The sequence below is a fragment of the Phocoena sinus genome, chromosome 5 (assembly GCF_008692025.1).
Source record: "Phocoena sinus isolate mPhoSin1 chromosome 5, mPhoSin1.pri, whole genome shotgun sequence".
Lineage (NCBI taxonomy): Eukaryota > Metazoa > Chordata > Mammalia > Artiodactyla > Phocoenidae > Phocoena > Phocoena sinus.
This window is the reverse complement of record NC_045767.1, coordinates 115,184,822-115,208,640: the sequence shown is the minus strand read 5'-3', so window position 1 is coordinate 115,208,640 and position 23,819 is coordinate 115,184,822. Positions and strand designations below refer to the sequence as shown.

Below are 23,819 nucleotides of genomic sequence, written 5' to 3'. Positions count from 1 at the left end.
TCGCTGAGTAGTATCCTATTATATGGATTTACCACAATTTGTTTATACCTTCTCCTATTGATCAACATTTGCATTGTTTCCAATTTTTAGGTACTACAAATAAAGCTGCTGTGAACATTCATGTGCAAGTCTTTGAACGGACATATGCTTTCTTTTCTCTTGGGTAAATACCCATACACAGGTATATGTTTAACTTTTTAAGAAATTACCAAAATGTTTTCCAAAAGTGGTTATACACTAATTACCTCCTCATCAGTAGTTTGACAAGAGGTCCATTTCCTCCATATCTTTGCTAACACGTGCAATTGTCTTTTTTTTTTTTAACATCTTTATTGGAGTATAATTGTTTTACAATGTTGTGTTAGTTGCTGCTGTATAACAAAGTGAATCAGCTATACATAATATCCCCATTTCTCCTCTCTCTTGCATCTCCCTTCCACCCTGCCTATCCCACCCCTCTAGGGGGACACAAAGCACCAAGCTGATCTCCCTGTGCTCTGCGGCTGCTTCCCACTAGCTATCTATTTTACATTTGGTAGTGTATATATGTCCATGCCACTCTCTCACTTTGTCCCAGCTTCCCCTTGCCCCTCCTCGTTGTCATTTTAACCACACTCATTCTAGTGGCTGTGAAATGGTATCTCATTATGATTTTAATTTGCATTTCACTAACATCCAGTGAAGTTGAGCATCTTTTCATATGCTTATTTGTCAATCATATGTCTTCTTTGATGAAATGATTGTTTAAATCTTTTGCTCACTTTAATGGGATTGTCTGTCTTCTTCCTGTTAAGTGATAAGAAGAGTTCTTTATATATTCTAGATACAAATCTTTTGTTGGCTATATAATTTGCTCTTTCAAAAGAGAAATGAAACTGCTTCAGATAATTATGCATTGTTAGTGTAATACATGGTCTATCAGAACTTCAGATAATCCTTAAAATAAGGGGACACATTACCTCCACAATCCCGGGCTACCAAGTTTTCCCATGCCTAATGAGGTGCTCAGCTGGTTTATGAAAAACAGGGAAAGGGAGTAGAACTAGAAAACATAGTGATTTTCCCAACATTCTTCTTAATTCTTCCTAATTTTAGGAGTTTTTTTCACAAACTATTAATAGTAGGAAATAACAGACTGGATCAGGTAAATGATAATTAGTCCTCCTCCTTTTATCTTTTAAGCAAATTTTTAAAAAGCAGTTAGCAAGTAGTAACATTATTACTAATAAGACTTCCTGTAGGGCTTCCCTGGTGGCGCGGTGGTTGGGAGTCCGCCTGCCGATGCAGGGGACAGGGTTCGTGCCCCGGTCCGGGAGGATCCCGCATGCCGCGGAGCGGCTGGGCGCGTGAGCCATGGCCGCTGGGCCTGCGCGTCCGGGGCCTGTGCTCCGCAGCGGGGGAGGCCGCAGCAGTGAGAGGCCCGCGTACCGCCAAAAAAAAAAAAAAAAAAAAAAAAAAAAAGACTTCCTGTACTTTTTATTAGATTTCTCTGCCTCTTAGACTCTGCCTGTTGTTTACATGAATGTTTTCCTTATCAGACTAACGCAGAACATCAATACAGTGCCAAGTATATATTGCTTTTCTTATTTTCTTGATTCTCTCCTTTTCTTTTAATTCCTATCCATCTGTTTCTTCTACCCTTCCCAGCATCTGACATCTATGCTTGGGAGTAAGTCACTGATCTCAAATGAGTCTTGGTTACAGACTTTTTGGTGATCATACAGTCACTTACCATGCTTCTTACTTTAAAGACAACAGAATGAAAATGACAAACTCTTTGTGGAACTCATAGAAAAAAGAGCTGAGATTCTGCTGAGTGAAAAAAATGAAACCTTCATTTTTTATAGCATACATGTAAATTAGTACTCTGCCAGAATAAATCAAACACATAAGTATTTCCTAAACTTTGGTAATTTAAGACTTCAGTCTACCCAGTAATGCAAGAACCTCTGAGGAATCTTTCCCAAACAAGAGCAAATATATGGTGGGAGTTCCCTGGCAGTCCAGTGGTTAGGACTCCATGCTCTCACTGCCAAGGGCTCGGGTTCGATCCCTAGTCGGAGAAGTAAGATTCCCACAAGCCATGCGGCACAACCACAAAAAGAAAAAAAAAGAGCCAATATGGAGAAGTTCTGTCTCCCCCAAAGTAAGGATATGGGGTAGCCGGTGGTGCCGGGGGAGATATACAGAGTCAAATCGACTCATGTTAAACCATGGAAAGAAACCTCATTTAAGGGACTTTAAAATATTTTTATATGTAAAGAACAATTTCATATACTTTTAAAATTTTTGTGAGCTACATTATCCCTTAGGGAATGCTTCAGTGTCAGACACAAATTTGAAACTAACTATTCTATAAACAGCATTAGAATTAGAATAAACAGCAGATTATATTGGCAATTGCTGACATAATATCAGGATATAGACAACCCTAGGGTTAAAAATATTTCATGGGAGTACAATACTTATGACACAATTAATTACATTCCCCAAATCAGAATGGTTCTCATCACACACTGAATGCTAAGCTTATTTTGACACAGTTTTTAAAAAGACCTAGTATTAAAAAAAAAAAAAAAAAAAAAGACGCAGTATGAATAGAAGAAGCTTCCTCTGGATAGAAAAAAATAATAATTCTGGCCTATTAAAGATAATATCTATTGGTAAAACATAGTTTTGTTCCCAAACACGCAGTAAATCATTACTGTAATGCATGATCACTATATGAAATAATTACCTAGTTAGTAAAAAATTGTGTATACCTTAAAAATTTTCAGTTCAACTGGTTTTCTTTTGATATAAGGAAAAATTTAATGATTGGCTCAAATTCATTTTAATAATTATAAAATATGTGAGCTTTATTATATGTTAAAGAAAATAAACATATTATGACCCAAAAGTTATTTATTAAAGTTACAATAAAATACTTCTCAATGCATAAAAAATTGCAAAATAATTGATCCATTTTTCAATAAAGATACCAGATTTAATCTTTACTGACAAGATAAAGATATGTTTAATGACTTTTGTTCTATTTCAAGGTCACCTTATGGAGCGATACATCATGAAATCAATAGTTGTACATCTAGGAAATTTACCAATGGAGCTCTCTTCCACGGGTGTGTATATTTTAATTTGTCTCATGTGGGTATCTCTTCCATTCTGATGATTGGCTAGAACAGCAATCTGTATCATGAATGTGCGAGTTGGCTTCTTATGATTATCAGTTAAAGGAACGTGAATCCAGCCACTTGGTTCCACCAATTCAAGTTGCTGCCAAGAAAATAAAAGTCAGATTATGTTTTCACCCAATGAATATAATTTATTATAATGAATGTATTCTAAAGTTGACTTATAATTAACATTTTTCTCACGGACAGCATGACAATATAATAAACATTATCAGTTATTGGGCACTTTTACCATGGTCCATTTTTACAGTTGCTAAGCACTTTACATGTACCATTCTTGTAGACAAAATAAAAATAGAATTATTTGCAATCTTAGTATTTGTAGAAACGTGTATATGATTTAGACATGTATAAATGTATAGGGCCAATGAAAAACCATGCTGATACAAGTAAGAAAAGACTCTAAATGAACATAATGCTTCTGGTGTATTTTATTTCAAGAACCATGCCTAATATATCCAAACTCACATAACAATAAATCAGATTCTATATAAACTACAAGAATATTAACAAAAGAAAATCAGTCATTGCACAAGTATCAGACAAAGCTTTTTTTCTTGGAAAATAGTAAGTGATTCATCTATCTGAATGACAATCTAAACCTAAAATCTAGGTTTTAATGTTTTTCAAAAAGAAATGCCAGATAAACTTTAAAAAAATTTTCATTTTATTGGGACTTCCCTGGTGGCGCAGCGGTTAAGAATCTGCCTGCCAATGCAGGGGACATGGGTTCGAGCCCTGGTCCGGGAAGATCACATATGCCGCGGAGCAACTAAGCCTGTGCGCCACAACTACTGAGCCCACGCGCCTAGAGCCCGCACTCCGCAACAAGAGAAGCCACCGCGATGAGAAACCTGCACACCGCAACAAAGAGTAAGCCCCTCCTTGCTGCAGCTAGAGAAAGCCCGTGTGCAGCAACGTAGACCCAACGAAGCCAAAAATTAATTAATTAATTAAAAAAATTTTTTTTTCATTTTATTTTAACCAAGAGTCCAAACTATCCTTCCTTAACAAGGGAAGAAAAATTGTAAGTAAAAAAATAAACCTAAATTTCTAAAATTTTTCCTAAAGTTATGAAACAGTTTTTAAAAGATAAGTATTGATTTTTAAATTGTCCTAAATATTGGACACAGCTGAAAAATATGCATTACAGAAAATACAGGTTTATCTTATCAACCCAGCCCAATGGCAATGAATATCAAAGAAACTAAATCCGGATTCCATGAGTTACTCTAGAAAAACAAGAGACAGAGAAATGGAATACTAAAAAAGGTAGTTATTTTTAAGAAGGAATAATTTCCTCCTTTTAATTACAAAATATAAGAATAAATGAATCTCTACCCTTTATGGTATTGTCAGTCAGTGGCTTTTTATAAACTTCTATTAGCACTAACTTAAAATAATTGAGTCAGAGACTAGATATATCCGGTTTCTATCACTAACCTTTTAATCATTCAGGCAATAAATAGTTACTGAGTACTTAAAATGTTCAAGGTATTATTGTAAATATAGTTAGTCATACAAAACATAAATTAGGCCTGATTCACACCTAAAGAGTGCTTAGAGGCAGACAAACAGCCTCTGGTTTCATTCAGCTTCTTCATGTGTAAAGTAAAGGGATTGGACAAGTTTTCATCCAATGTCCTTTTCAGCTCTGACATTCAATGATTCTAAATAAAATAAGAAAGATGTGGTAGGCAGAATAATAGGCCCCCAGAGATGTCCATATTCCTCCCCAAATCCCCTGAATACATTAACTTACAATGGCAGAGGGACTTTGCAGATGTGATTAAGTTAAAGATTTGGGGATGGGAAGCTTATCCTGGATTACCTGGGTGGGCCCAATGTAATCACAGGGTCATTTATAAGAGAGACAGTAAAGGAGACGTGATGATGGAAGCAAAGGCTGAGTGATGCAACCACAAGCCAAGGGATGTGGGCATCCTCTAAAAGCTGGAAAAAGCAAGAAGCGTTCTCCCTTAGGAGCTCCTAAAAAGAATGCACCCTGGGGGCTTCCCTGGTGGTGCAGTGGTTGAGAGTCTGCCTGCCGATGCAGGGGACACGGGTTCGTGCCCCGGTCAGGGAAGATCCCACATGCCGCGGAGCGGCTGGGCCCGTGAGCCATGGCCGCTGAGCCTGCGCGTCCGGAGCCTGTTGCTCTGCAATGGGAGAGGCCACAACAGTGAGGGGCCCACATACCGAAAAAAAAAAAGAATGCACCTTGCTGACACCTTGATTTTCGTCCATTGGACCCATTTTGGACTTCTGACCTTCAGAATTGTAAGATAATAATTGTGTGTTGTTTTCAGCCACTAAGTGTACGGTAATGTTTTGTAGCAACAATGGGAAACTATTATAATAGATACACACAGGAGTTCAGAGAAGCGGGAAAGCAGCTCTGGTTGGGATAATCTATTCTCTAGGTAAATGTACAATAATGAATCTCAGTAATGACCAAAAAGTAAAATTCTACTCAACTCCTTACTAATAGAATGTTTTTGACAAATTCAACCACTATTTCTGATAGACTCAATGTTATTTTCAGAGTATTTTTTAAGTGCTTCACTGTACTGGAAGTTATACTAAGATTTTACAGCATATGATTTGGGGCACGATATGTACAGAATTGTAAATGTTGTAAATTATTCAATAAATACTATGAGTAAGCTAGTTCTTCAGAACATAAAAAGTTTACTGATCTCAGTCACTAAATGTATATTACAAAGTATGTGTAGCTGTTAACATCTCTCAAATGGCTTCACAATCAACTACATTGCCCAAAAGTCATAAACACCAACTTATGTGTCTACTTCAGTTCTATTGTGCCCTGTTTAAAATTCTCAGTCAACTCTAAAAAGTTATTATTCTGATACTGCCATATTTTAACTTATTTCATGGATTAAAAAAAATTCAAGTACACATAGTAGATATAATTTCAATGTTTTTTTATAACAGTTCGATTAAAAGGTTAATATATTTTAAGCAAAATTTATTTACATGATTTTTTATATTTTTAAACAGAAAATTAATGAAAGGTAAAATTTTGCCAATTTGACTTTCTTTTTTTCCCCTATATCTGATCTGGACGTCAATAAATAAAATTTTCATCACCATTAAAATGTAAATTTTTCTATATTCCTCCTTGTTCTTTCTTTTTACCATCTCCCTTTTTGGCTCTTTCCTCCATATATCCCCTCGCTTAACATTTTTTATTGGCATGTCTACTAAATACCAAAAATTCTGCTAACTGTAGATGTAGGATAGGGGTTGGCAAACTTTTTCTATAAAGCACCAGACAGCAAACATTATAGGTGGTGTGGACCATGTGGTCTCAATCATGACTACTCATCTCTGCCTTTGCAAAGTGACAGTTATAGACAATATGAAAGTGAATGGGTGTGATTATGTTTGAGTAACACTTTACTTACAAAAGTAGGACACAGGCTCGATTTGGCCCACGGGCTGCAGTTGCTGATCCCTGACATAGAGAATAGTTACTGATAGAGTCTACCTTCAGAAAGGTGACATAATTTCGTAAGACAGATAAGCTGTCTCAGTCAGGGTGATACACAGGGTATTTTAAGAGAGAATTCCCTAAGGAGGAATCAAGTTGCTAACTAGAGAAATGGAGAGGCCAAGGAGAATACTAAGGTATCATGGAGGGAACAAGTACCAGAAGTGCAGTTCTAAGGTTGGGGAACAAAGCAAAGAGACAAATTAAGACTGAGAAGTTCATAGAGGGATTGGAACTTAGATCTCTACGAGGAAGCTGCTGGGCTGGTGCTGGGTTTCTGGAGGAAGGGCCCTGTGGGGCTGGCATACAGACCTCAAGGAGGTGATGCCAACTGGCTAGCAGTGCTGGTTTTTCAGATGTGTGGCTTCAGGGGGTGGTACAGTTGGCCCTCCATATCCGTGGATGCAGAACCCCTGGATACACAGGGCCCACTGAGCTGTGCCATTTTATAGATGGGACTTGAGCATCCTTGCATTTTGGTATTCATGAGGGGTCCTGGAACCAATCCCCCGCAGGTATGGAGGGACGACTGTACCGTGAGAGTCAGAGAAACTGCAAACTGGACTCAAGCCTTGCTAGAAGAAGGACCTGCTGCTGTGAAGAAACATTGCTGGGATGATGGGAAGCAAACAGCGTTCAAACAGAAAGAAGCAAGTCCCCTTTTCCTCTTCCTGCCTTGCAATTTCCTTCTAAGGCCCCCTTTTGCCAGAGCCTAACAGATATGCAAGGACTCCAGGCACACATTCATTTATCAAATCTTTATTGAACACCTATTTTGCGCCAAATTATGTTATAGGGACTGAAAATATAGTGGTAAACAAGACAGAGGATCACACCTGAAAAAACTACTCAGAGTAGTACAAACAGATACAACTTAAACATGACAATAAGACTTCAAGAAAGAGGATATAATAAAAATCCTAGCAGTGAGGAAGAAACCAAAAACCAACCAACCAAACAAAAAACCACACACACAGTTAACCAAAAACAATAAATTAATTTTTATAAAATAAAATGTAAATGCCAACAATAATTCCTCAAGGAGAATGCTAATGATAATAACAGTAAACTCTTATATAGCACATATTATGTGCCAGGTACTACTCTAAGAGCACTAAGTAAATTAATCTATTTAATCCTAGCAATGAGGCAGGTAATATTATTATCCTGATGTGACAAACGTAACAACTGAGACACAGAAAGTTTAAATAACTTCACCAAGGTCACAAAGCTGGCAAGTGGCAGAGGTGTGATTAAAACAAGCAGTGAGATTCCAGAGTCTATGCTTTTAAACACTAATGTAATGTTTACATAATGTAAAGATAATTTAGTAATAATAATTTTGTCCAAAATCCTATATTATACCAAAAAAATAAAATAAAAGAAATATGGGCAAGAGAAAATTGGCCACTAATCTCTTCACCACAACACAGTTCCCTTTATGTCATATACGTAACTACACATATAACATAAAAAGAACTACAAAAGGGAACAATAAGAGAATTAAAAGTAGGGTGCTGATTTCAAAATCTAGAGATTTCCTCTACAGAGAGGGAAAAAAGGAAATAATATTATATAAGGACATGGCAGGATGATATATAGACAGCATAAAATAAGATGATGAAAGATGCATGTACCAAACACCACCTTAAAAAAGCTCAGATTCTCTTGAAGATATGCTAGTGAAATAAGCCAGTGGCAAAAGAACAAATACTGTGTGATTCCACTCAGATGAGGTACCTAGAGGAAACAAATTCATAGGGACAGAAAGTAGAACGGCAGCTGCCAGAGGCTGGGGGAGGAGGAAATGGGGAAGTTAGTGTTTAACGGATATGGAGTTTCAGTTTGAGAAGATAAAAAAGTTCTGGAGGTGGATGGTGGTGACACCTGCACAACATTGTGAATATGCTAAATATCACAGAATTATACACTTTAAAATGATTAAAAACAGTAAATTTTATGTATATTTACCACGATTAAAAATGCACACACATAAAAACTCAGGTTCTTTCTTAGAGTCAAAAAAACCCCCAAATCATGTGGAGACACTGGAACCTTAAAGCACTGCTGGGAGAAATGTATAGTGGTTCAGCCACTTTAGAAAACTGTCTTGCAGTTCCTCAAATGATTAAATGCAGTTACCATATGATCCAGCAATTCCACCCTTAGGTTTATATCCAAGAAATGAAAACATATGTCCACACAAAAATGTGTACACAGATGTTTGTAACAGCATTATTCATAATAGCCCAAAGATGGAAACAACCCAAATGCCTAGCAACTGATAAATGGATAAACAAATTGGGATATATGCATACAATACAAATACTATTGTATTTGGCAATAAAAAGAAATGAAGCACTGATGTATGTAGAACATTGATAAACCCTGAAAATAAGTGAAATAAGCCAGTCATAAAGGACCACATTGTGTATGATTCTATTATATGAATGTCCAAAGTAGGTAAATCCATAGAGACAGAAAGTGGATTGGTAGTTGCTTAGGGCTCAGTCCTGGGGGGCAGGATGGGAAGTGACTACTAATCAGTACAGGGTTTCTTTTGGGGGGTGATAAAAATGTATACATCTTAAATCAGTGAATTGTATGGTATGTGAATTATATCTCATTAAAGCTGTTACTTAAAAAAACCCTCAAAATCTAAGTAACTACATATTATCTTAAAAAGACAAACCTGTGTGTTAACGCAGTGATTAAGAAACATTCTAAATACAAGCAGATGGTAAAAATACATTTGACAGATGAAACCAAAAAGAAAGCAGAGATAGAAATATTAATTAAGTTTTTCTGGAAAAAAAGGGTGGGGTAGGAAGAGTTAAAATGTGAAAAAGAAAAATGGGGATGAGGAATAGGGCTGATATTTCCAGATACTAACATCTAGTATAAAGCTGTATTAAATAAATGGTGTGGTACTGCATTTCACATTGCAGGTGTATCAGAATGCATTTGGCTGCAAGTAACATAAAATCTAACTCAATGAGGCTTAAATGATGAGGACATTTATCACCTCACACAGTTCAAATACCTGAGTTAACACAGTCACAGGAGAGGTTAATTCAGAAGCTCAAAAATGCTATCTAGGACCAAGGTGCTATCTTCCTTTTGTTCTTCCAGTGTGGGTGAGCTAGCATTGTCCCAAACTTAATTTCTCCTAGACTTCTTCTCCAGAGGAAGAAATCAAGTACTGTTCCTCTCTTGGTTCCCTTCTTTAAGAACAAGCACATCTTCCCTGAAGCTCTTATTGAATATCCATCCCTAAGTCAATCAGGAGAGGAGTGGAATCACTATGATTGGTTTGGCTCAATTAGGATTCACTTCCAAGGGCTGGGGAAGGTGGCAGCACATGGCTACTTTCTGCAGGGTAGGGAGCCGAATAAAATTGGAGTTCTAACAGGAGAAGGTTAGGGAGAATGGATATTGAGTAGAAAACTAACATGTACAGTGAAGAAGGGATGGATTGATCAAAATACAGCACTGTAGGGCTTCCCTGATGGCGCAGTGGTTGAGAGTCTGCCTGCCGATGCGGGGGACACGGGTTCGTGCCCCGATCCAGGAGGATCTCACATGCCGCGGAGCGGCTAGGCCCGTGAGCCATGGCCGCTGAGCCTGCGCGTCCGGAGCCTATGCTCTGCGACGGGAGAGGCCACAACAGTGAGAGGCCTGTGTGCCGCAAAAAAAAAAAAAAAATACAGCACTGTAACACTGGTTGATTAAATGAAAAGTTTAGATATTAACTTTATACCAAACACAAAAGTAAATTCTTAAATATTTAATTTTAATACTATATAAATTAATAATCACAACAAACCTATAGGAGTATTAGAAAAAATATACAGGAACATGTTTATAATCTTTTGGTAGGGTTCACCTTTCAAAGCAATTCAAAAACCCAAATATGATGGAAAAAAAAAAACAGACGACTACATGAACATCAAAAATATCTACAAGACTAAAAGAAAATAAAAATATAAATAGCAAAGTGAGAAAAAACACTTGTAAATTTCACAATGAAGAACTAATATCAGTAATAATATAAGAAAAAAAGAAATGCAATGGACCAACAGACACAAGAAAATTGTTCAATCTCACTACTAATTAAATAGATACTATATCTATCTGTCTATATCTATATCTCTCTATATTATAAAATGTCTATCAGATTAGCAAAGATTAAAGTAATTACAAACACTAAGTATTGGTGAGGGTGAGGGGAATGTATACTCTCATAGACTGATTTGGAAATTAAATAGGTATAATAATCTTTTTGAAAAGTAGTTTGGCAACTCCACTTCTGAAACTACAGGGAAATACTTAAGACAGGGCACAGAGATGCTAGGTATAATAATATTCCTTGGAAACAAGTTAAATAGCCACCAGTAGAAGGGTGGTTGTGGTGACCAGCCCCTAGGATGATCACTGGTAATTCACGGCCTTGCGTAGTCCCCTCCTACAGTGAATCAGGGCTGACTTTGTACAACAAATAGAATATGTCAGAAGTGACTCTGCAGATAGGTCACAACAGGCACTGCAGCTTCTGCCTGCATCTGTTGGATCATTCTTTCTGTGGGAAGCCAGCTCCCATGACAAAAAGAAGCCCCATAGAGAGGCCCATGTAGAAAGAAACCAAGGCCTCAGCCAGCGATTAGCACCAACCTGCCAGCCATATGAGTGAACCACTTTAGAAGTAGATCCTCCAGTCCCAGTCAGCCTAGCTGACATACGACTGCAACTGCATGAAAGACTCCAAGAGAGAAATGCCCAGCCAAGCTCTTTCCAAATTCCTGAACAGAAACCATGCGATTATAAGTGATTACTACTGTTTACCACCACTAAGTTTTAGTGTGACTTGTTATGCAGCAATAGTAAAACAGTGACTAATTATGGTACATCCATACCCTGGAATACCTGATAGCAATTCAAAATGATGTATCTCTTCATATGTTTGCAGTTATTTGCAGCTACCTCTGGTTAGTTTTAAAGAGCAAAGTACTAAATAACATGTATTGCATGATCTTATATATATGATTTTTTGTATGGATACAAAAGTCTGAAAGGATATTCACCAAAATATAAATAGGAAATATCTATAATGGTGAGAATATGGATCATTCTCATTTTATTAAGTTTATGTCTTATCTATGCCTTTCTCAGTAAACATATTTACCTTATTAAAAAATCTGTTTGTAATTTGGTGTGGTTGGGAGAGGAACTCAAAAGAGGAATAGTTTCAGAAAGTTTCAGCACATGATTTTAACATGTCATTGACTGTATTCCATTGCTCCAGTAACAGAATCCTCCTTCTTGGTGATTTCAATATCCACAGAGATGATCCATTTAATGATTCAGATTCTCCTCTTTAGCTTCTTCATTTCCAATAATTTTTATCTTCACTCCACTTCAGTTATCCCTCCCCCACCATCATGCTCTATATTGGATTATGGGCAGCAGCTGTAAGATTGCTGACATCTTGACTTCAAGCGTCCCCATCTCTATAGCCCAAGTCACCAGCTTTCTCAAGTGACGCCACTGCCATAACATCAACCCTAGCCAAACAGCTAGACTACTGATTCCATCTACTTTTTTACTGTTCGTTAACCCATTCAATGTCTTCAGTTCCCATTTTTCCTCAATGATACCCCACAATTCGTTATGATAATCAATCCCTTTATATACTGAAATCCAATTTCCTCTCTTACTGTTTCATACTTTTCTGAGGGAGAACACAACAATCCTGGTTAAACCTAACTCTCTTCCTGTTCAATGCCTATTGGAGAAAAATAATCAACATGCTGACTGGTTCTCACTTTAAATTTAAGACAAGTATATATGCAAGTATATATGTAGAACCATGCAAAACTCTTACTATATTCCTTTAGAAAATATGCTTTCACTGTCTCTGGAATAGCTGTTTCTGAGCTTCCCCTCAAATCCTAACACCTGCTCTAATCTCTCTCTGAGCTGATATCTGATTTCATTAAGAAAATAGAAGCAATTAGAGAAAAAAATTACCATCTTCCCACCAGCTGTTATACTGTAGTTGAACTGTCCCTGCATCTTTGTGAGAATGGTTCTTCCATTTGCTCAATAGATCCCACCCTTTCTTTCCCAGCCAAAGACTCTGCTCCCACCGTAGTCACTACCTCTCCAAATCATTTTCTCCTGTCTCCTGGATCACTGTCATCAGCATTACAAACGTGCCATATCTGTCATCTTAAACATTAAAAATAAAACCCTTTCTTGATCCTATGTCCTCTTCCACATACTGCCCCAATTCTATTTCTTTTCACAGCAAAACTCCTTTAAAAGTTAAAAATTTTTTTCACCTCCTAGTTATCTTTATCCCACTTCAATCTAAATTTTGTCCACACACTGAATCCAATCTTGTCAAAGTCACCAGTGACCCCCCGCCACCTTGCCAAATCAGTTCTCTCTCAGAAGAATTCTTTGATAGCCTAGACTCTTGACTCACAGAAACTGTGAGATAATAAATACGTGTTGTGTTAAGCCACTAGGTTTGTGGTAATTTTCTTACACAGAAATAGAAAACATTAGTTTTTTTATTTGCAAGGGTAGCAAATAAATAATAAATATTGAAAATTTTATATAAGACTGGTGAAAATTCTGCATAAAAAACACAGCTTTACAGGTGTTTATAACTAACCCAAACAGCCATAATAAGCTGAGCCAATTCTTAGTGTTAGTTTGAAATAAATATTTCTTCAACATTTCATTTCACTTCATTTCATTACTTGGCCATGATCTTGTTTGGTAATTTAATTAGTTACTTATAAAACGTGTGTTTTAGGGGCAGCCTACATAGTAGGTATTCCACCTAGTGGCAGGACAAGCCATGTGATGGCCCACAACATCAGCACTGCTGCCAGCCCAAAGCCCACCAAGTCACTTCTGAATAGGAGCTACTACCTTTCCTCAACATTCCTTCCTTGCTATCTGCTGCTATCAGTGAAAACTGTATATAAATACAATCCATTAGAGTTTCTCTATGAAGCGATCTCTCCACCTGGCTCCAGGATCTTCTGCTTCCTATCAGCAACCTCTAAGTCACAACTCTACTCTGGCTTTGATTTGTTTAAGGGTATCCTCTAAGGATATATATCTTCTAAGGATATATATAAGTATTAACTCCACCATAAACAAAGCTTACCTTAAAAAAAAAAAAAAAGAAGTCATCTGTTAATAAAAATAACATCAAGGGCTTCCCTGGTGGCGCAGTGGTTGAGAGTCTGCCTGCCGATGTAGGGTACACAGGTTCGTGCCCCGGTCCGGGAGGATCCCACGTGCCGCAGAGCGGCTGGGCCCTTGAGTCATGGCCGCTGAGCCTGCGCGTCCGGAGCCTGTGCTCCGCAGCGGGAGAGGCCACAACAGTGAGGGGCCCACGTATCGCAAAAAAAAAATAAAATAAAATAACATCAAATATTAAATACAAAGCTGTTCACATGTCCCTTCCTATTGCTAATCACATATCCCTGGAAAATAAATAGAATAAAGAACAATGACTTGAAAGTTGCTTCAAGAAAGTTGCCCTCTGCTCTCCACTCTCACTACCTTCTGCTCCTTCATTAACCATAGCTGTGACTTGATGAAATTCTATAGAACCTCAATGTGAGAACTGTTACCACAAGAAGCAGCAGATCCTGGCATTTTAACCATTCTTTCACTTAGGAAGGAACAGAACCAGTTAACAGCAATCATGACCTACTTGTAGCAAAAGAAAGTCTAAAATGATCCAAAAGAAACTTCAGAAGTTCCAAATGTGTTAAAAGTAAGGATACCACAAAGGCACCTTAACAAGAAAGACAGAATCCAACTCAAAGAGCTCACTATGGAAAGCAAGCTCTTTTACCCTAGTGAAGAAGGGACCACCTCAGAAGGTCAAAATCAGTCACTCTATTACAGAGGGTCAAGATATTAATTCTGGACTTGTAAGTCTGAAAAAGTTTCTATGTAGAGAAATTTCCTCCAGAAAGAGTTCCTGGAGAGTTAAGTTTACATAGTTTAACTGGTCTTAAAGTTACTTGTTTAAAAAAAAAAAGAGGCATAACAAAAAGACAAGACCTAGAGAGTATTCTAATCTACATGAACAATTCTGAATTACATTTGAAGTCAATGTCAATTAAAAACAATAATTTCATCAAAAGCCAAAATGGTAAAGAAATGTTAAGAAGAAATTGCAGAACATCTTTGGAGGACAACAACAAGTTAACCAGACTTAACTATCATTAAAAAGAAAAAGAGGGCTTCCCTGGTGGCACAGTGGTTAAGAGTCCGCCTGCCGGTGCAGGGGACGCGGGTTCGTGCCCCAGTCCGGGAGGATCCCACATGCCGCGGAGCGGCTGGGCCCGTGAGCCATGGCCATTGAGCCTGTGCGTCCAGAGCCTGTGCTCCGCAACGAGAGAAGCCACAACAGTGAAAGGCTCGCGTACCGCAAAAAAAAAAAAAAAAAAAAAAAAGATAAATACATGCTAGGGATGTAATGTACACCATGAAAACCATAGCTAACACTGCTGTGTGATACCTAGGAAAGTTGTTAAGAGAGTAGGTCTAAGAGTTCTCATCACAAGGAGAATCTTTTTTTCTTCTTTTCACCATCTATCAATACATGAGATGATGGATGTTAACTAAACCTATGGTGGTAATCGTTTCACAATATAAGTAAATCAAACTATCATGCTGTACACCTTAAACTTATACAGTGATGTGTGCCAATTATTTCTCAATAAAACTGGAAAAAATAATAATGTCCCTTTAAGACAAAGAAAAGAAAAATAGCCAATATAAACAAATACATGCGCACATAATAAAATTATGATTTCGTTTTGTAAAAAGAGGGAGAAAAGGGCTTCCCTGGTGGTGCAGTGGTTGAGAGTCCGCCTGCTGATGCAAGGGATGTGGGTTCGTGCCCCAGGATCCCACATGCTGTGGAGCGGCTGGGCCCGTGGGCCATGGCCGCTGAGCCTGTGCTCCGCAGCGGGAGAGGCCATGGCAGTGAGAGGCCCGCGTACCACAAAAAAAAAGAGGGAGAAAAGACTTATCTAAGTAATGAATAATTAAGAAATGATAGCAATAGATAAAAATATGTAGTGCAGTGCAAAGGACATAAGACCAGATGTCAAAAGAACAAGATTTGAATTTCGTGTCTACTCTTTTTTTTTTTTTTTTTTTTTTTTTTATTTTTTTTTCGTGTCTACTCTTGAGTTTAAGCAAATTACTTCTCTTTGGTAAACCTTTACTTCTCCATCTATCAGGATGAATCATATGAAATTGTCATTTTTGTAGATCATAAATAAGATTAGGATAAATTTTATTCTCATATAATTTTTATGCTTTCTTCATAAGAATGTTGTGAGGTAATAAGAGAATATAAATTTCATTACTGCTAAATCCACAGGGTCCTTTTCACTTCAAACTTTCTTACCCTTTCTACATAATTTGATGCACCCTCTTTACTGAAATGTTCTCTTCTTGTGGACTCTGTGACTTCACCTTCTTCTGATATTCCTCCTACCTTTCTCATCTCTTCTTTGTCTTTCTGGAGACTCCTCTTTCTCTTAAGTGTTGCACTCCTCACAGTTCTGACCTAAAACTAGTCTCACAATACAGAGTTTAATCTATACAACTGTCCTATACGATCATATCCAGACCCCTGGCTTCAGATACCTTAAATGGCTATATGCTGACGATTCAAAATTTTATATTCTCTTTTTTAAGAGGTAACTTTTAAAGGTTCTAGAGCAAAGGATAGCATTATCTATAGAAGGCAAGGCAAGGCAAGGTAGAAAGATTCCACGATAGAAGCCACACCAGAGAGGTCTGGACTTTAAGTATATCTCTTTTAAATCCAAGAGAATGAAGTAGTTTGAAGCAGACAGTGTTCCTACTGAAGATAACTATAGGTAAAATTTTTTAAATCATCACTTTAGAGTTATCAGAGAGCCGCTAAAACAAAGAGGACTAGAGGATGCCAGGTTCTGGTGAGGAGAGAACCTCAGAGAGGTTGCCGGTCTTTCTGTACCCACTTTAACCATGGGGGCATTTGTTGATTCTAGGATGGGGTAAGATGCTGCAAATCATGGTTTTGCCCAGATAGAGGGTTGCTTCTTGAAGTCAGAGAAACATGCAGAGCTATGACTAGTGGTCTTTCAGAAAAGATGTAATTAGAGACTTCAAGAGCTTTAAGCACATGGCCTATTTTCCCCTCAAAATATTTGCCACATTGTGAAGTTGTCTGGAATGGGAGGCTGAAGGGATAATCAAGGGGTCTCTCAGAGGAGCGGAGTCTCTGGCAATCTCGAGGAAACAAGTCTGAGAGTCTAGAATTTGCCCAGTGAACACACCAGGCCCCTAAATGACAGCCTTGAGTGGCCATGACATAGGGGTATTACAGAACAGAAGCAGATGGAACCTTACCAAAGCTGCAGTACAGCCGCAAGTCAACTCAACTTGAAGGCTGAGAGGAGTAAAGCTTCTCAGCCCATCCACCTAGCTCTGGAAAATCGAACTCTCCAGAAAAAGAAAACAGCATCTAGAGTGGCACTGTCCTATAGAAAAAGTGTGTGGGTCACAAATGTGAGGCATATATGTAGTTTAAAATTTTCTAATAGCTACATTTTCAAATGCACAAAGAGCACAAATTAATTTTATATTTAGAGTATCCAGAATATCACTTCAACATGTGATCAATATAAAAAGTTACTGAGCTATTTTACGGCCTTTTTTTGTTGTTGTACCAAGTCTCCAAAATCCAGCATTTTACACTTATACCACATCTCAACTAAGATTAGCCAAAAGCCACATGCAGCTAGTGGATATTCTACTGAACAGCACAGATCTAGAGTCTAGTCTAGCAATCAATCAAAAATTACTATTATTAACAGAGTTAAGAAATAAGAGGGAAAGACGAATAAATGAAATAATTTCATCTGAGAATTGGAATATACTTTTAAAATGGAAATGGTAGAGCTGAAAATATCTGCAATTAGAAATTTGTCAGATTGAACAGATCATATATATCAGAAGACAGAGTCAACAAATTCCTTGAAAAATACAATTTATCAAGGCTAACGAAAAGGAGAAATAGAAAATCTGAATAGAACTATATCTATTATGGAAACTGCCTCATAATTTAAAATCCATCACAAAACTCCAGGTCCAGATGGCATTACCATTCAATTCTTCCAAATATTTAAAGAAATGATATCAATTCTGCACAAATGCTTAGAGAATAGAAAAGGGAGAGACATTTTAAAAATGTTTTTTATGAGGCCAGAATACTTTGTTTCCAATAGTTGGAAAGTATAAGAAAGAAAAATTACAGACTAATCTCTCTCATGAAACACAAATGAAAAAAATCTAGAACAAATTACTAGCAAATCAAATCAAACCAGGTGGAGTTTAGTCCAGGTATGCAAGATTGGATTATCATTTAAAAATTAATCAATGTAATTGACTTTATTAATAGAAAAAAAGGAGAAAAATCATATGATCATCTTCTTAGACACAAAAGAGGCATTTGACAAATTCAATACCCATTTATGATCTTAACTTTTAGCAAATAGGAACAGAATGCAATCTCCCTAATATGAAAAAGAGCATCTTTCAAACAACCTATAGTACTCATTGTATACAATGGAGAAATATTGAAAACTTTCATAAAGAGATTATAAACAAGACAATCATCCACTATGACCCCTTCTATTTAACATTGTACTGGAGGTCTTAAACAGTACAATAATTCAAGGAAAATGGAAGGGAACAGAGGGGAGAGGGGTAGAAGGAAAGAGAGAAGATGAACAAGGATTGGAAGGGAAGAAAAAATAACATTATTTGTAAATTATATGACTGCACATCTAGGAAATACAAAAAGAATCTATAAACTATTAGAATTAATAAGAAAGGTTAATTAGCAAGGTCACTGGATATAAGGTCAACATAAAGTTATAACTGAAACAGTGTAGGATTAGTGCAAAGACAGACTAATAGACCAATGGAACAGATTAGAGTTCAGGAACAGACCCACACATTTACAGTCATCTGATTTTTGTCAAAGATGACATTGGTGCAGTAGGGAAAGGATGGTCTCTCCAAGCAATGCTGATGAATTGGATTTCCATTTGGGGGAAAAAATAATAATCTTGACTTCACTTCTCCCCATAAAGAAAAATCAGCTCCAGATGAATTTGGATTTAAATATCAAAGGTAAAATAATAAAACTTCCAAAAGAAAATAAAATATCTTTGAAACTTTGGAGTAGATAAAATTTTCTTAAACAGGACACAAAAAGCACCAACCAACCAATACTGATTAACTATCTTAGAATTAAGAACTTTTGTTCATCAAAAGATACCATTAAGAGAGTGGAAATAACAAGCCACTGACTGGGAAATGTATAGAAATGTATGTATGTATAGAAAAGGACACCTATCTTGACTATTTAAAGAGCTACTACAAGTCAAAGAGGTATATACCCAACAGAAACGCATACATATATTCAACAGTGTGTATACTAAAATACTCACAGGAACACTAGTTAGCCAAACCATCCAAATATATACCAACAGTCAAATGAATAAATTGAAGTATATTCACAAAACATAATATTCTATAGTAATGAAAATGAACAATCTACAACTATCCAAACATGTGACTCTCACAAACATGGTGAGTAAAAGAAGCTAGACCCAAAAGAGCATATGCAAAATATGATGCCATCTCTTAAAGTGAAAAATTGAAAAATAAAAACAAAAACCAAACAGATTAAAAAAAAAACAAACAGGTGAAAGTAATCTATATTGTTAGAAGTTAGAATAATGGTTAGCCTTGAGGGAGCATAAGGAAGCATAAAGAAGGCTTCTGGATTTTTATGTGTTTCTGGATTTTTATTTGTTGCTGATTACATAGGTGTCCTTATTTTGTGAAAATTCAGTGAGCTGTTCACTTATGATATGTCGACTTTTTGTATCCATGTAAAAGTTAAAAGTTTTAAAAAAAAGGCCCAGACCTTTCTGCTCTGTCATGCTCTGTTGTGTCTGATGTCTGCAGCAGCTGCAAGCGTCATGTTCTCATACAACAAATGTCCAAAAAGCCTTTCTCCTCTTTTAATTAAGGAGGAAAATATTTTCCAGAAGCTATCAGATTTCCCATTGGGCATTTCTGGATCACATGCCTCTGCACTAACTGAAAGGGGAGTTGGAAATGGAGTATCAGGCATTTTCTGTCTTTACTGTGAAAAGCGGTCTCTGTGGGCAAGGAAGAGAGATGGAGGAATGTGGCACAGGTATTCAGCAATATCTGTTGCCGAGGATTATTAGTGACCTCTCAACTAGTCTTGCCATGGCCACTTCCGTCTTCCTCTAATCTAAACTCAGATTAGCAGCAGAGTCGTTTGACAAAAATGTTAACTTGAAAAACCTTTTGTTAGTTTCTCATTATAGTAAAAACAAACCCATGATCCTTAACACGGTTGACAATGCCCTGCGTGATCTAGTCTCTGCTTACCTCTTCAGCCTCATGTTGAGTGGTCCTTGACCTACGTTTTAGCCATATAACCTGCAGTAAGGCAAAAGCAAATTTACACTGTGCACGAAACTGACTCTGAAAATATTCCAAAGATCAAGAGATGGCAAAGAGACACTAATTGGATGTCATTTAAAATGGGTCAAGCATCTTAGGTATGCTCCAGTTTAGTGAATTATTTTTATATTTGTAAATATAAGAATAATAAAAGAACTTTTGGTTTGTCACATGAGATCCTGGTCCCCCTAACTAACTTTTCTTTAAGTCTGAAGTTCAGTAACTACCTAATCTTTTACCAAGATTTTGTTTGTTTCATTTTCAGAAACCTAGCACTCATGGTTAATGAGGACAACTATTCTCAACTCTTTGCCTCCACTTTCGAATCCCTGCACTCTATCCCTTAAATGCTAACTGTAGATACCTTTTTTCAAATCTCTCTTGACACTAGAAAACACACAAGTACATAAGCACATGCAAAGTACTTTTACCCTCAAACTTTCCAAGCAATATATTAAAATGCCATCACACTACAGCTTGAATCCAGTAGTCAAATCTGTTCATCACTCAACAAACTGTACACTTACTATGTACTGGATACTGGAAACCGTGACAGGTGTAGTAAGAGAAAATGATCAATTTATTGGAAACTAATGTATTTTATATTCAGGAAATATTATCTAATCATCCATCAATTCTTATGCACATACCATTTTGACAAATATAATTAACAACTGCTTTGAAAAATAGTTTAGGAAATAATGGATTCCCAAAACCCAACGAAAATGACAACTGAAGAATCTGAAAAATGAATAAATCCACAAATGCAAAGGGAATAGGAGAGGTTAAGAAGAAGCAAGGTGCATTGTACCCTAATATCTCTGAAACTGAAAGCACCAGGTAGTTCTGAAGGTAGGGGTGCCACGGTTAGGTTAAAAATGAACAAAGCAAACAATAAAACTAGCTGAAGCCCATATAAGGAATAGTTTGATGCCAAGATTCTCACCAGCCCCCAGTTTAAGTAGGCAGGTGACCATCCCTTCCCTACTCCTACAGAAAACTACAAGTTTATACTATCAGTACAAGTTAAAGAAGGGAGGCTCTAGATTCAGGTAAAGCAAGACTAGATGGCAGCACCTTATTTTTTTTTTTAAAAAGTGAGTAAACATCTACATACTTAACAGTGAACCTCAGCTCCCTTCATCTTGCTCAGCTATAAGGATGCTGACTCCCAGGCAGATCACCCTGAATCTCCTTCCACATCCCACCTCCTATCCTCCGCCCCATGCCTCCAAGGCCGGAGAATGAATTACTATTTTCTGGAAAAAATCATACTATAAGGAAAAGAGAAAAGCTGAAAAAGAAAAAGCCCGTAAGAAAAGAGTTACACAGTGTTGAGTCTCCCCAGTTTAATAAATATTTATTGAATGCCTATTTTGGGCTGGGCACTATACCAGGTGGTTGGAAGATATCAATAAAAATAATAAAATCTCTGCTCTCATGGAGCCGATGCTCTAGTGGGGGAAGACAGAAAAATGAACAACAAATATAATAAATAAGGTATTATATATTAGGTAATAAAAGTGCTATGAGGAACAAAAAGAGCTATGGGAAAAAGATAGAGCAGGGAAAGAAGGATCAGAAGTACCAGGGGGCAGGTGTGTGCATTTTAAAGTAAGGTGGTCAGAATAGGCCTCACTGAGAAGGTGGCATGTGTGCAAAGAGGTGAGGGTACCAGCCTGACCACATTGCTGTAAGGCCTGGTAAGCATCAAACTCTATCATGAGCACAAACTGCTCCCAAACTGCTAATTTGTGCCTCTCTCCTAGGCTATGAGAAAATAGCCAAGGATCTCCAGGCACGTTAAAAAAAAAAAGAAAAAGAAAACAAAAACAAAAAATGGAAATTAAAGAAGCAAAAACAATAAGGAACTCTCAAGAGAAGCAGAGAAGGGAGGACAAGAAATTTAAAAACAAAACAAAGCATTATTAATATCCTCTGCAACATAATAGAATGCATCCTTAAAAAAAGAACAGAATGCTATTTTTTAAAAGACCAAGAAACAAAAAGAGGTCTTAGAAATATATATATACATACATGTTTAATTATACAAAGTTAAATGAATTGCTTGGAATATGAGAAAAGGAAAGAGAAAAAAATGAGAAAATCAGTGGCTCAATGCAGGAAGTATCACAGCTAACAAATGTAAATTCAGAAACAGACAACAGAGAAAATAGAGGAAAAATATGAAGGAACATAAGAGCACCTCCCAGAACTAAAGGACAGGTGTTTCCACATTGATGGGAACCACTGCGCACTTAGTAAAATGAAGGAAACACACACACACACACACACACACACACACACACACACACCCCCCATGGCATAGCCATCATAAAATTTCTGAACATCAAAGGTACAGAGATTTTAAAAGCCTCTGCAGAAAAAAACAGGTCACATGCAAAGCATCAGTAATCAAAAGTGGCATTGTATTTCTCAACATTTCCACAGAAAACTATGAGGCAATGGAGAATGTGCTTAAAATTCTGATGAAAAATTATTTCCAAACAAGAATTCCATACCCAGCCAAATCATCCCTCGAGGGTGAGGTTAAAATAAAGGTTTCAGTCATGCAAGGTTTCAACATTTTTACCTTCCATGTGGAGGATGCATTTCACCAAAAGAGGAAGTAAATCAAGAAAGATGAAGACATGGGATCCAGGGAAAAAGGAATCTACCAAAGAAAAAAGTGAAGGAAATTCCCAAGATGATGTTGAAGGGATGTCTTAAGAAGATGGCTGTTAGTCCAAGTCCTCCGAAGAGACACCAAGACATGAACAGATATACAAGAAATTTATTAAAGGAAACATCTGTGAAAGAAAATGGGGAGGGAGCCAGGGGAGGCTGGAAGAGCTGTCAGACACCATGCAGGTCTGGGCCCAGGAGGAGACAGGAAGGAAGGAGGGAGGGGTGTATGTGTTAGACTGCAGTGCAGTTCTAGGGAAAGTTTGGCAAGGCTGTCAAGAAGTCCTTAAGCCACGGCTGCCTGACAGAAGACTCCAGAGTCCCCAGGAATGAGCCTCCGTTAATACCCCTGCTGTGCTCACTCACTGGCTGGGGGCACAGACGTGGTGATGGATACCAGAAAGCAGCAGCTGGGGCCATCAGTCAGTTACTCCCTGCGGTCAGAGATCTGAGAGGAACATTCTCAAGGCCACCTGTGGTGGCTCTGTAACGTGCCAACTAGGCTAACCTAAACTACATTTCCCAGAATTCCCTTCCTGGCATGTTTCTGGTTAGGTGAGACAGAAGAGATATTTGCATGCAAGATTTCGAAGGCAGATGTGAAGCAGCAGCCATTCTGTGCTTTGATGTAGGTGATTCCACAAGTTTTGTAGATCCCCAAACTAGTGATCACACAAGTTGTCACTATCTGCTGGCGCACCCCACTGTCGTGGGGCAGCAGCCAGGCCTACAATTGCTCCACCTTCCCCTGGGTCCTCCTGCAGCTTCTCTGACGCCCAGGCCAGGTATGTGTCTGCTCCGTGACAAAGGGTATTAGCTCC

The 23,819-nt window shown here is 37.5% G+C and overlaps 1 protein-coding gene across 2 annotated transcripts in view; it reads right to left on the bottom strand.

Annotated features, from left to right (window-relative positions):
* Positions 1–323: 323 nt before the first annotated feature.
* The window catches only part of ANAPC10 (anaphase promoting complex subunit 10), a 76,375-nt gene continuing 52,879 nt past the window's right edge, over positions 324–23,819 (bottom strand). Inside the window, exons 5-6 of one of the 2 annotated variants that reach the window (XM_032632702.1) lie at positions 3,099–3,273; positions 324–786 (exon numbers count right to left, since the gene is read on the bottom strand). In XM_032632702.1, coding sequence (XP_032488593.1) covers positions 758–786; positions 3,099–3,273 — 204 coding nt within the window. In that variant the 3' untranslated portion in view covers positions 324–757. Of the gene's footprint in view, positions 787–2,599; positions 3,274–23,819 lie in introns of those variants that run through there. The other variant, XM_032632701.1, reaches the window with a different exon arrangement.